This window comes from Camelus bactrianus, chromosome 2, assembly GCF_048773025.1.
Source record: "Camelus bactrianus isolate YW-2024 breed Bactrian camel chromosome 2, ASM4877302v1, whole genome shotgun sequence".
Lineage (NCBI taxonomy): Eukaryota > Metazoa > Chordata > Mammalia > Artiodactyla > Camelidae > Camelus > Camelus bactrianus.
Genome location: NC_133540.1, coordinates 56,022,383 through 56,037,311, shown reverse-complemented (window position 1 = coordinate 56,037,311; position 14,929 = coordinate 56,022,383). Strand labels below are relative to the sequence as shown.

Below are 14,929 nucleotides of genomic sequence, written 5' to 3'. Positions count from 1 at the left end.
ACATCATTTCTTTCTTCTTCTGAGCATGTACCCTAAAAATCTCTTTAAAGTCTCTTGAAAATAAACTTGTCCTTCTCACCCTTGATTATACTTTTTCTATTCCTTGAACCCTCAATTTTCTTCCCCTACCTTCCTTCTCTGAGAGTGGCTCTAAATCATTTCCATGTTAGAGATCGCCTTAGCTAACTACAGTTCTCAGTAGTCCTTTCTTTCTCTGAATTTTGACTACCCTTTTATACACAATCCATACCCTTCTATCTAGAATTGGTCAACTTTAATTCATGTCTTCAGTAACTCAGGAGACTACATGGCCTGGAATAGGAACTGTTAATGATATTGCATCTAGTAGAAAAGACAGGGATGTGAGTCATTATGTAAGAAATTAAAAGATGATCTTAAATATAAATTATTACCTCTTCTGGAGACTCAAATGCTAAGAGAATATCATCACACTCATTCATATTCAGCACTACTATCATTGCAGCAGCCAGTGGGGTCCTTACTCCTAAGAACATGGAAGCCCACATCTAAATGCGTGAACGTTAAAACGGCATGCTTACTCCACAAGATGTCCATATGAATACAGAAACACTGAAGGTAAAATAAATAAGGTCTTCTCTAGCAGGAGATTAAACTCCTAAGAATCTAGTCTATCATGATATATGCTGTTAACAGGGAGTTTAATGAGGGCTTGCCTTCTCTAGAGACAGCATGTTTCTTGTTCTGAAAAACCAATAGCAATATCAGAACAGATCACACAAAGAGAAAACAGACTGACTTACTGTTGGAAATGTATCCATTGCAACATACTGTCATTAAAAAACCTTAATATTTAAAAAAGAGACATAATAGCAACCAAGCAAAATCATTCTTCCATGAAGTAAGATCACGGCAGTTATCCTGTTCTCCTAGCAGCAACAAAAAAACCAGAAGCGTACTGCAAACAGCATTTCTAATCCCATAGGAGAAACAGACTATTTCTCTTTGGTAAATTTTCTAGCCATCTTAACAAGTGTAATGACACAGGGTGTTACTTCTAGCCTTCTTGGCTGGTATTCAGAGAGGTCAGGGCCAGAGAGACAGAAGAAGTAACATGGGAAAAGCAAACATTTGAACTTGAAAATGAGAATTAAAAAAATAATAAGACACAGTAGACAGCTTCTATAATGGCTTTATTTCTCTTATTTGTATTAGACCTCTTATACTCATTAAAATTACATAAAAGCCTGAAACTCTGGCATTAACACATCATGAAGAAAGAGTTCTGCTCTTGTCTTATTAAAATAAAAAGGCTCCACACTCAACAATGATACTATATTTTAAAAGGTAAAATTAATCAAATACATGTGACTACGATGGCAGATAACACTGAATATAAAAACAAGTCATTCACACTAAAACATGCCTTTACTCCTAAAACCTAGAATATGTCAGGTAATATCCCCCAAAGAAATGTAGTACACCACATGCCCACTTCTTTTCCCTAGGTAGGTAACCACGAGAATTTGCTTGAACTTGAGTACATTAAGTTTTAAAATATAGCTTAAAAAAAGCAAAAAAAAAAAAAAAAAAAAAAAGGAAACACATTCTCTTAAGCTTAGAAACTATGTGTTTCTTTTGAACACTTTTGAAATGCTAAATTTTCTTAGAATTTAAAATGTACCTCTTAAAGTCATTACTCTAATAGATACTTTAGCAAGAACTTAACTGACACCATCATACTGAAGAAAAAATGTGAATTTTACTCTCCATCTGTCATTGTTTCTCTGGGACCAGCTTGCTTTGAGAAACGAATTACCACCATTTGAAATTTTGTGTACTTCTGTTTGGACACTATTGCTTTCACTAGCCTGATAACTGGTCATTCACTCAACAACGTTCACTGTGTGGGCAAAGTACTGCGACATGTGTTTCATACCAAGATGTTTTTGAAAACCTACTGAACAGCTTTCACAGCCCAGGCATGTTCCACTGGACTACTTCACTTAGTCTCGTAACAGCCCCGTGAAGGAGTGTTTATTATCTTCATCTACAAAGAGGACACTGACCTCACAGAGCTTAAATGACTTGCCCAGTGTCACAGCTATGGAGAATCAGAGCCAGGATATAATCTCAAGTATTTTAAATGAAAAAGCAGAAACTTTTCCCTGCACACAGTCACTCAAACAGCTTGTGATCTAGCAGAACAGATAAAACATAGAGCACCAAAACGGAATAGATTTCAGGAGTTCACGCCAACCCTCTTGTAAGTATCATCCAAGTGTTGATGTTAAATTTCAGCCTCAGCTCTGACAATAAAGCTTCTGTCTTACTCCTGGTATCCAATCGTCATCTTGTATACAGTCCTGGGAATTGCATCCCTGAGCCTAAGTCCCTCTTTTTGGTGGGTGAGGTAGGGTTCTTGCTTTGCTCTAGACAGGACTAGAGTTCTATCTTTGAAACCAGCCTCTGGGGCTCCAATTTCCCCTAAACAGACTCTTAGAGTTTAGAGGCTTGTTACCTGGAACTTGCTTGCTCCTATATAGTCCTCCGTTCAAGCTGTTTAATGCATAATTTGAACTACTTCCTTAGCCTAATTGGCTCCTTGTCCTAAGGCTACCCTCAAAGCCATCCTCCACACTGCGACCAAAATCATCATCACATAACATAAACCCAAGTACGTCCCTTCCTACTTAAATTTTTACCAGATCCCTGAAACGTCTAAGATAGAAGCCAAACTATTCAAAAGGACAAAAATCTCATTAACTACCACTCATCTCAGTATACTTTATACTTTAGCTGTAACAAATTTTTTGTTTCATGCCTCTGAGATTTTGCATGTGCTGATCCCATCTCCTTGAATGTCTGTGAATAAACCTCTCATTCAGCCACTAGGAAGGCAGAAGACTCATCCCAATGACTGAAATTTCAACCAGAGGCAGAACTTCATAATTCCTCTCTTGTGCTCCAGAGCACCTCCCTCATGTCTCTGTGAAGGTGCTCCCACACTGCATGGTAAATACTTATTGATATGAAAGTGTGAGCTTCTCGAGGGGGAGGACCTCCTAATTAATTGATGCATCTTCAGTGATTTGCTCTGCCCATCTCTGTGACAGCCCTGCTACTTTCTGTTGGACCCCGATTCCTGTCACTGCATATTCTTTATCTGTGTCAACCATACCTTTTCCTAGGATAAAAACCTCTCTCTGAATCTCAGATTTATAGAACTAATTCTAGGTCCTACCTTCTTTCAGTTTGCAGTTAACAAGAACAAGCTTACTCATATGTCAAAATATGACAAACCAAATGCCAAATTTGGAAGTACTGAATTCACCTGGTGCTTAGGGAGAGCCTTATTGTAAAAGGCAGTATGAAACTGGAAAGATATCACAGACAAGGATAATGGTCAGGTACTACTGAAACAGGATAGGCAGCAGAAAATGAGGTCCTCAGTTAGGCTGCCTGTAGGGGAGACTGACAAGGCTGCCCCACCAGCCACTCCCATTAACTAGTGGGGGCCAATCAGAGATGGTGAATCCTGGGAGCTCTGTGTACATTTTAGTACATTTGTGTGTTTAGGGATACAGAGAAGCATTTGTGTGTAAAACAAAAGAAGTAAGCACTTTTTGAGCTCTCTTTCTCTTTGTTGTTGTTCAAAGTGAAGGACATTTAAAAGATTTAGCTAATCTCAACAAACTGAAAGTCAGAAAAGAGGCGAGATTGGGGTTATAGGGAGTGGTTATATTCAGGACACTACATGAAAAATGGGCTGAAATTGGGAAATGGCGGAAAGAGAGGCAGAAGAAAATCAGTGAGTGAAATAATGTATTCAGGCTAAATATCAAAACAATCCATAAGCCTGGTAAGAAATGCTATAATTTGAAAATTTGTTTAGAGTTAACCTCTTCCTTAATTGCAAGGAAACAGTAATTTGATCATATAGAAATTTGAAAATCATCAAAATTGCACAGAAGAAAGTGGCACTTTGGAGAATAGAAGATGAAACACACACACAGACATAAATCTTTCTGTATATACCTTATAATATTTTTAAAACTTTAATTTGCTCATCACAAAATATGTAAAATATTCTGCAAGTATTTCCTGAGTACCTACTACTTACAGAGGCGTTTTTGGCATCAAGCGAGGCTGTCTGTGAACAATCGGTTTTCTCTCAAATAAAGTAATCTTAGAATATTTGCAATCCTCCTACTATTCTCAGTACATAATCCATTTTTTACCCATCCTTTAACTTAAAAGTCTATGTGTTATTGCTCTACTATATTTTCCCTTAAATTATTTCTGCACTATATACCTTTCATGTCAGGAATGTTAGGTACTTATAATGGTCCAATATCTTAAAATTAGTCAACTTGTCAAAATGAACATTTCCATCCAGTTTTGGTTAGGAAGTGGGATGTGCCTGGAGCCAGAAAAGAACAAGTTGCTCAGGAGAGGGAGGGCCTCTACTCACCAAACCACGCCTGCTGGTCTCCTTGAACTTCTATGGCTAAGCCAAAGTCTGCCAGTTTCACAGCTGCTCCCTTGGATTTGCTAGCTAAAAGCAAATTCTCAGGCTTTACTCAGAAAGAAAAAAAGAAAGACTGAAGTGAGAACCGATTTTAAGTGACTATTCAAAACTAGCATTTTATACGATAGGGAGGGGAAAAAAAAAGTCATGCACTGTCCTCTCTCCCGGAGACTTTCATTCCTAAATCCCAGGGAAAATGTAGTTAGAAAATGATTACAAATGATCATGTGTGCAGGCTTCAGACAGATGCATAAATGCACTGGAGAGATACTGGGCTGAAGAGAGAATTCACTTAGGGAGAAATCCAACGAAGGGGCGCACCTGTCTTGACCTGCTCACATGCTTCCAAGGGCTGCATGACTTGGCCACAGACATTGGCTTAGAAGCCTAACAGAGCAGACATTTTCAGCAGAAGGAAACTTGGCAAAATGATAACAAGAGTTGGACCAAACTACAGACATTTGGCAAATGAAACTGTGCAAATTAAATCCTAGTTGACTTCAACAGTTTGGACCCAAATGTAGTGATTTTGACTCCTCTGTGTTTCCAAACAATTTCCATACAAATTTTTGAGTCTTACTCTGAATTCTGTATTAAAATTGCTGTCTTTAAGAATCTGTTTATTCTTAAAGGCAGAAAGAGTCTACTATTATTTGCCAAATGTTATAGTCGGCTTTTTTTCATAAGCCAATTTTTAAAAATAATTGATATGTCTTCAAAGTGTGATTCAAAGCATTACTTATATATTTATTTTCACATCTCAGAATACTGTAAGAAAGACACATTTTATTTTCTTAGGTATTTATTGTTACTCAAGGACTGATAACTCAGACTTGGAATAAGGCTGTGTCTACACCACTGTTTCCCAACCAAGGCATCGAGATACATTGGTACTTTGAAAATAAGCACCAGGACAGTCTTAAATTTCCCTGGGCCACCTCTGTGGATTTTAAGAGATGAAGGGAGAAGATGGTTAGGAAAAGGAGGCTAATTAATTAATATGGTGAAGTCTATCATCCCCAGGTATCTGGATGAATGTATGTCCGGATTGGAATATATATTCGGGAGAGTGGTTCATCTCCTTACCTCGGGATAAGACCCGGCAAATTCAGAGATGTGCCTCAGATTGAAAAAAGCTGGGAAACAATGGACTCTACAAGTGCCAAAACAATTGTCTGAAAAATCTAAAACCAGTCAATCAAACTGGTTTTGTTTCTACATTAACAACTACTTTCATTTTTTTTTTTTCATGAAATTGGCTACTTTTTTTCCTCTTACTGAATTAGTCAATTCTGTAGGTTGTTTTGACCTTGGGTAAACACAGCCTAAACCAATATTTAATTTATTAATTAAGCCAGCCATGCAAATTAGCAAAGACTCATATCCAGAACTTGGAAGAAATTAGGTTAAGTCTGCAAGAACTAGAGTGTAGGCAAGTAAGTTTTAATAAAGTACCAGACTTCTTCAGGCTCTTGCTGCTCACTGCCATCAGATTCATCACTGCCATGACAATTGGTAATTGTAAGGAAAGCTCTGTAATTTTTTTTAGGGCTGATAGGGTTTTTACATCAACACTAACTACATGATAATTTAATGTGGGTGTTGGAATGAAGATGTCTCAAGAATATGAAAGATCTCCACACTAAAATAACTTTAAGTAAAACTTAACATTCAAAATTACTTGGAACTCTGTTTATCCATCAATATACTATAGTACCTAACCAGTTATATTATTAATATCTGACATTTTATTTTCACAACTGAAATTTAAAATTTATACTCATGCATCTTTTGATTCAATCAAGAAGTGATTTACAGCTCTTAATTTATGGAATAAGTAACTTGGAGAAAACCTCATTAAACTGTAAGCAATGGTTTATTTCTCAGTAACTTTCACTTTCAAAAGCATTGCAATGTCAGAAATCTCTGCTCATGCACATCTGTCCTAGTTTGACAAGCACAGACTCACTCAAGGAAAGAGTTCCAAACACTTTAGAAATCAGTCATTTTAGGTGTTTTAAATCTCAAGTGCTATTTAAAGTTTGTTGAGCAAATGCCAGTTTCATCAGTGAATAAACTTTAATGTGCTTTTATTCCTATCAATAAATCAAGAAGCTTTAGGGCAGTGCTCTGTGCATTATGCCCTTAAATGCCAAGTATCTGCCAATTCAGAAGAAGTGGAATGGAATGCCCCAGAGTTTTAACATGCATGGCCTCTGAATGACTGAGGCAAATAGTCATACCTAGATGCGACCTAGAAGACCTCCCTTTAGGGGCCTGTGAGTCATCCGGGAAATAATAAATCCATCTGGATCAGTGTTTCACCTTATACCCATGAAGACTGTTCAGCTGCAGTTATGTACAGGAAAAGGCAGGGCTATTTCAAAGGTATTGTATAGATTTAAAAATTAATAGCACTGAAATGGCTTCATGTTTATGCATATCTTTTAGGCAAGCCTAAAATAGAGTATTATGGAATGCCAACTGAAAAATTAGGATGATTACTGACTTTATTAAAGGATTATTTGCTTTATAAAATGTTTTATCACAGTGTTTCTTCTAATGGCCAGCTTCGGAGAAACATTAACAGTATCACACAAATTTGACTTATATACAACTCTTTGCAATACAGTTGTGTGAGTAATCCTGACATGTCCTGCAAGGATATGGGAGGCTTAATTACCAAGAATTTCTAAACCAACATTTAAACCAGGGCATACACACTTATTCTGATTTTCTTTAATTACTACCATTCACACAGCCTCCAACTTAAAAACATACTGTACCACAAAAGTTCACTGGCAAGTAGGTTAGTTCAGATTGTGAATGCCTACAGAAAGGAAAATGATTTGTGATTTTACTCTACAAAAGCTGAAATAGTAGAATCTCTCACCTAATCAGTGGCTACTTCTTTAGAAAGATCATCATTACCCTTTTATCTGCTACTGTTCCACTATTTTGATTTTCTAAAACAAATGAGAAAGGTGAGGTCAGAAACCCAGGCCTTCAATCACAGCTCTAGGTGAACTTGGGGGCATAGCACTATGAGAGAAATGGGCAACACTGATGATTGAGGATGATCTAGAAAGAGGGTGAAGAGCTAGACTTACGTCCTGGGCCTCACTGTTATCAACTATGTGGACTGGGGTAACTCATAGACTCTTGGAACTAATTAATTAGTTCTTCATCCCTGAAATGAACATCACAAGTATATAGATATCTCAAATTCTTATAATGCAATCACTGTTTAGGTTGGTTTTTAAATAGATTCTACTGACATTCTCACACCCAGGTTTGTTCCCCACCCCATTGCTTCCTAATGATGCAGGATTTTCCACGACATCTGGTCTTAGCGTCAACAACCATTTATAGCATATCAGCTGTAATGAGCAGCAACTGTTTGCAAGCTTTGTTCTGTACTTCCATATGGACATAATGGCAACTCCTTTCATGGTGATTTGGGATTTTCTTGAAACTGTTCAAATATCTCAAAGTACAGAAACAAGTTGCTGGAATCACTTTTAGAACCAGAAGAGACTTGGGAGATAAAATAATTCAACCCCCTCAGTTTATAAGTGAGATAAGGAGGCTGAAAAAGATGAAAGACTTTGAGGCCAGACTTCCTCACCCTTTCCTGTTAAAGATGTGATGCTGAGGAAACTCCTCAGATGATATAAACATTGTTCATTCTCAAAAGGTAGTCCATTCAGTAGATATTTTTAGAATTCAAAGTACTCAAAAATTTTTACTACTCAGATCCAAATAAAACAGGGGGAAAACTTATGAAAAGACATAGTTTTAATCTTGCTTCTTGAAAATCTCATAAACATCACGAGGGTTTCTAAACTATATGATCTTTACTAAGGAACTGATTCAGCAAAGGTGATGATCATCTTTAATATTAGTCATATTAACATCTTCAACATCAGTCATATCACAGATTTATCCGTGCACTATGTGATAACCATCTAACCAATATAAACTCCAACATTCGGAATGTACATGTGTAGTGAAATCATGTGATTTACTTTTTTAAAAAAAATGCTTTTTCTTTACAGATATTATAAAACAGCAAGTTACTAGTTTTATTAGTCCGTATTATTTGACTCTTACATTCCCTCGGATATTAGCTTTTATGAAGTGAAACTGTTCTTTTAAATTTCTTTTCTCTATTGGAAAGTCTCAATATTTCAACAGGAAGTTAATCATTCAATGCTTTGGTGTGTTTTCAGTCACTTCTCCTTTGCCAAGGAAGGTGTGAACAAAGCTCCTAGAAATAAACTAAACTAAATGAAACTGCATGAATTGAAAAACTTGACTATCAGCTCATTCATGCACATGGCAGAGGTTCTTTTATGCACATGGTACAAGGGACTTTTGCTTTTATTTTCACATAGTACAGATGCCTGAATTTATGTCCTTAGCATGGGGAGTTTATAGCTGAGGCATGTGCTTGAGGTTTGTGATTAGGAAGTACTATTTCTGTCACCACACATATATACACAAGTTTGTAAGAATCAATCTAGTCCATTCCTGTTTCTTGATTTACTTCTACATTATCAGCACACACTATCAGGTAGATTGAAAGAACCAGAGTGTAACCACAGTGAGACTTTGCCGATTACCCACTGTTTCTCCACAGCCTGGCATACACGAAGCACTCAATAAACCAACTCCAGAATGACTGGAATTTTTCACATATATAGCTTGTTTCTAATATACCTACACACATTATGCACAAATGATATGTTCTTTAAGTTTTTTTTTAAAAAGATGGTTCTATGAAAAGTGGAATAATTGTGATTTTATAATTATTCAAGATGTAGAATTCACAGTTTGATATATCTACTACCCACGGTGACAAGGATTTACTGAATACTTATCATAGTGCCAGAAAATGGATTCCTTTCTTTTCTGTTCATACACTTGATTTCTATGAAGTAGTCTTAAAAATCCCAAATCTCTAGATTATCTTCATTAAAATATCTTCATCTATTCACCCACACATCCATCCAATCATCCATTTATCTGTCTGTCCATCTATCTATTTACCTACCTGTCTGTCTCATATCCATCCACTCACCTAATGATTTTTCCATTAAATAACACTACTCTGTCAGGCTTTATGAAAGACAGCACTTTCCACTGAGGCAATTCACGGGTGTTGACTTGTTGCTAAAAGACTCAGTTGTATGTATGAAGCCTCCTTTCCAGATTGCTGCTCGTGAAGTGGTTTAGTAACCATTTCTCTTATACTTTGAACTAAAGAAATCTTATGACTTTGTATGAAATACAGTTATTTGAAAATGCACAGCTATCTGTCTCCTCGGACTTACTTCTTTCTGTCAACTGATTCACGGAAATTGTATTCTCCGGGCTCTGAAATGAGAGAACACATCTGACTTGATACTCCTTTACTTCCTGTGACAGAGAGTTGTCACTTGTTACTGCAAGCTCTTTTGGACCTGATATATTTCTGGATGCCGTACTTCTCTGATGTACTTCTTTCTGGGAAGAACAGCACAAGCACACTTTCCACATATTTTTAAGTGATCTTTAATTCACCGGCCTGCACGTTCCACACGCACAAGGTCTGTTTCTGTTTGGCTCTAATATATGTCCACAGCCGAGACAGGGCCTTAGTAGGTGCTCAAGAAATGTCTGATTAACGTTTGGTTTTTTCTTTTGATACCTGGATTTTAAATGATTGGTTCACAAATAACCAACACCAAGTTACACTTATCCACTCTTCGAAAATAATCTCTTTTTAAGCACTCCAAACTGCTTGTCTTGATGTGGCCTAAATTAAACGTGGCAAATCCATTTCGTTCTTCTCTATGTCTCATCTTCCAAAGGCTGTGGCCAATGCCACCTTACTGATCCCAAGTCGGGTATTTTTACTTTATACATTGCTCTTTTGCCAAATTATACTGCCCTCCTCCTCCACATTGTATCTTAAATATACCTTATTCTCTTATTCCTACTGATACAAATTTTATATAGCTCTGAAAACCCATAGGTGGGGATTATTTTAATCTCTTCAATCACTAAATTTAGACCCATTTTCCCCAGTAATCCTTAATGTTGCTGGTAAAATTATTTCCCCATCACTGCTTTGAACTATTCTTTGGTCTCTAGAAGGCTTTTCTATTCATTCATCTAACTCAGTTGAGAAGCGGTAGTGATCAGCCTTGCAGACCCTGTAATCTGACTGCTTAGGCTTAAATCCTATCTTCCCAGCTGAGTGACCTGGAATAAGTTCTCTAACTCATGGTTGCTAAACCTCCCCTTATGCAACCTGGGGCCAATCATAGCACCTTCTTCATCAAGTTGTTCTGAAGATTTGTGTGCTACCGCAGCACAGGGTCCATGGTAACTGATAAACGGCAGCTACTGCTGCTTTTATTATTAAGGTTCTGACTTGATCCAAATCCTCTCAACAACTAGAATCTTATCCCTGAATTACAGTCCTATAATTATGTCACCACTGCTTAATCTTCCTAATACTGCTTGAATCAACATCCACAGGCCTGACACTTTGCACCTGAGACCAAAGGCTATGGTCCATGGACCCAGCAGATGGTGCTGGTACTGACTGGTGTGCTTCCATCACACCAACATCCCACCACTCTGAACCTCCTCCCATTGTCATTTCTGGGGCATCCTCAAAGTGCCCGCTATGCCTTAGCCTGGTCTGTAGATCCTGATAATTTTCTGTCCAGTAAATTCTACTGTTTGATAAGCCCCCAAGAGTGGCAGTTACTCAAATACTCAAATGGAGATCTTTACAATATCACTGTATCAAAGAGGATATGCTTATCCTCTTTATTTTATCCAATATTAATTAACATACACAACGATCTATTTTACTCCATGTTGCCTTTTACATTATAAATGTGCTTTTGGTTGAACCGCATTCATTCCTCAAACGAAGGACTAAGCTGCAGTATTTACCAGGTAGAAGGCCCCACGTTGAGTACTGCAGAGGGGCACAACGTTAAACAGCTACTGTTCTAGGAGGGGTTTTTAAACAAACTGTACAGCACTCACATGCTCATGGGTGCCTGTGACAATGATGATAAATGTAATACTTCCTATGTTTTTATTTCAGTGATATGGACAAATTACACCGTGCCTCTGTACTGCACGTGAATTAACATACAACTCATGATATGGAAACAAAAATGTATGGCCTGATAATAGTAAGGGCAACCTTTTGTTAAAAGCCTGGTAGTAAGTTTCAGCAGTTGATCTTTTCCATTTTACTATGTTGGTAAATATGCTATGACAAGTCATATCCTTATCAGACTATACGTGGTGGGTAGAAAAGACACGAAACAGAGCCGGCGCCAGAGCACACTCAAGGTGTGCACAGGCTGCCTTTCAGGCACAGGCGCGGGCCTCTCCTAGCACGCTGACAGCACAGCCTGTTGAAACAAGCACAAGAACTAGACTCAACCCAAGTTTATCTAAGTCAGCAGTGTGACAGAAACCAAGACACAATGACAGAAACTGTAACGAGTTCTATCAAGAAGTTCATCTCTGTCCTCTCCTAAAATCAGAGTAAGAGTGGAAAGAAAAACATTTATCTCCCCTGTAAGAAATCTGACAGGGGACACAGTAGGCTATTTCTCTTGGTCGTGAGCCTCTCCAGAAATCACCTGCCTGAGTTTTTAATTAATGACTTTTGCTCATATGCCAGAAAATATGTTTTTCTTCCCAGCCCACATCCTAGGCCCACTCCCATCTCTGATTCAAGTTCCTGCCTTTGAAGGGCTCAGCTGAATTTGGACACTTACAGAAGTGTAATATCATGACCTCAGAAAATATCTTTTAAAAGTCATGGGACAGAATTCACATTTTTCATCCTTGGCCTTTACAGTATACTTACAATTACATAAATGGAGTGAAATGTTTCAAATGACAAATTTATTAGAGTCTCTGATTAACAGCACCAATAACGTGTATGTGCACATTACAAAGGAAAGTACCACTGTGAGTTCTAAGAAGTAACAAAATGGGCACGGTCTTCCCTTGGCTAGAAAGGAATTTTGAAGTTGATTGCCAAAGACATGGAATTTCAAAGGAATATATTGTTTTCCCTTTATCCTGATGGGAGAATTTGGTAAGTGGTAGCAGACGGACACAGTCCTGTCTAAGTTTTCCAAAAGAACAAGCCATTAACCTTCCCGTCCTCTAGACATTTAGAGCTCCCAAACTCAAACTGAAACCAAAGGAAGATTCCAGAAAACTAAGGCAATGTTTTGCTAGTAAATCACATCTTCAAGTAATTCACCATGGATCTTTAGAGACATATTCTTCTAGAACATACTAAATGAAAAGAAAATATAGATTGACAATTTACTATAACTAGAGAAGTCTGTCCAGGAGAAACCAGCGTAGGGCCTCACACTGCACACACTACAGTTCAACACGCTCTAAATTATCTGCCACCATTGTACTAAAGCCTGGAAAAGGCCGGGGTTTCATACAAAGAATCACAACTATATAGTGCTGCTCACATCTGCTATTTCGCCCACCCAGTTAGCTTTCTTCCACTTAAATTTCTAGACCGTCACTATTTCTCTGAAATTTCATAAGTAAAAGTAGAATGCTGAGAGAAGAGGGTCAGAATATTAATAAAGAATAGTCTTCTTTTCTGAACTATTTAATTTCTAAATGATCTGAACAATTCTCATCCTCAGTGGTATTAGAAGCTGAGTCAAGTTTTAGAAAGTCTTAGTATGTATATATGTTAGATATATATTATTTGATAATAAAATTTGTTTCACTTTTTTTCCACCTGTTTTAAAAGGCAATAGTATCTAGGGGATAGTAGAGGTTAAGCGCATCCTCTTGGCCCCTAGGTATATAAATAAATAAAAAACCAAGAAGCCTCAGTGTCCTCAGAATTCCCAGGACTGGAATGAAGGGAAAGAGGCTTCAGCATTCAAACTGGGGTTCTGTAGCACCCAGTCACTTGAACCAAAATCTACTTAAGAAATTTCTATTTACTTTTAATTTTGATAACCTTTTACATAATATTAGTATATAGTATGACTATAAAATAACACATTTGATCAACAAACATCATTATATCCACAGAACAAGTTGAGAATGAAGAAGAGATCTCCGGTCCTCCTCAAAGTCACACTGAATGCTATATCCATTCTTGGGAGGAAGGAAATATAACCTATTTATTGGTCATGTTAGGAAATTGTTTCTCTCTGGATACAGTAGGATTTATACGACTCTCGAGTGTGCATTAGAGAAGAGATGAAATAAGAGAGTGGACAGGGAAAGGGTTTTCGTAATGTGTCAGAATGAGTCCACACGACTTTATTGCTCATCCTTTTGCCTTTACAGGCATAACTACAGCTGAACAGTCATTAGGAATTGTGTGGTGGTTTGTCTGCTCCAAGGGCATTACTCACCTTCAGGTCCCGATGGACTACGCCCATCTGATGGCAGTGTAGCACAGCCTCCAGGATCTGCTGAATGCAATGACTGCATGCAAACACCAGGGGGCGTGTGTTAGTTCCAAGCGTACACTCACTGTCTGTACACCCTCAGAGAGACTGGGTTAAGGTGCAGAACTAGCAGACAACTGGCATTGTATTCAAACATCTTCAGCAGTGTAAACACGTACTCAAGTAGAGTGACTACTACCTCAGAACAATTAGGATCTTGCCAGAAGTGAGCCAAAATGTGGGTCCACTTGTCCCAGAAAATCCATTTTGAAAGTATTTCATTTAATTCAGCAGCTCATTTCCTGGGTACGATTCCTTGCAGGAAATGAACTGGAACACAACTATGATTTTTAAAGTTCTGTGCTCCACCTCGAACCCACACAGAAAAGCTACTTCCTTATCCTCTCCCATTTTTCCAGTATCATTCCAAAGCTGTCACATTAGCAGTCAAGGCACCATTAAGGTTAAATTAGGATACATAATGAATTTTTGATAAATCATTAACTTCATGTGCTTTAATTTAGCTGGCAATTATTATCTCTTGCCTGAGGGTTCATCAGACTCAAACGGAGCAATGCGTAACCAGTTGTTCTGCTACAGCAACCCATGGTCTCAGAACAGAAGTGGTGTTTAGATCTACAAGCGGACATACATCACAGGCCAAGTTCATCTCCAGGCAAGTGCTGGACATTTCAGGAAAGCCTCCCCGCCTCAAAACACCTCTGGTTGTTTACTGCTCGGAAACTTAACAGGTTGTGTTCTTAATACTGTCCTCCCCTTTCTTCTGTGATGTATATTTAGCCTGTAGATGAGCAAACTGAAAGAGGCATCATGCAGTATCATTTCATCATTTAGTCATTTTAGGGAGAAGTTGGGAAAGGCAAGGGAACCGTTTTAAACACCCACCCTCTGCCCTTTCCCCAGAAAACCCAAAAAACAAAAAACCTCC

The 14,929-nt window shown here is 37.9% G+C and overlaps 1 protein-coding gene across 12 annotated transcripts in view; it reads right to left on the bottom strand.

The window, feature by feature from the left end:
• CAMK2D (calcium/calmodulin dependent protein kinase II delta) overlaps positions 1–14,929 on the bottom strand; it is a 286,575-nt gene that overhangs the window by 69,725 nt on the left and 201,921 nt on the right. For all 12 annotated transcript variants that reach the window (XM_074341875.1, XM_074341857.1, XM_074341851.1 and 9 more), the window contains exon 7: positions 4,454–4,556. In XM_074341875.1, coding sequence (XP_074197976.1) covers positions 4,454–4,556 — 103 coding nt within the window. The remainder of the gene's footprint in view (positions 1–4,453; positions 4,557–14,929) is intronic.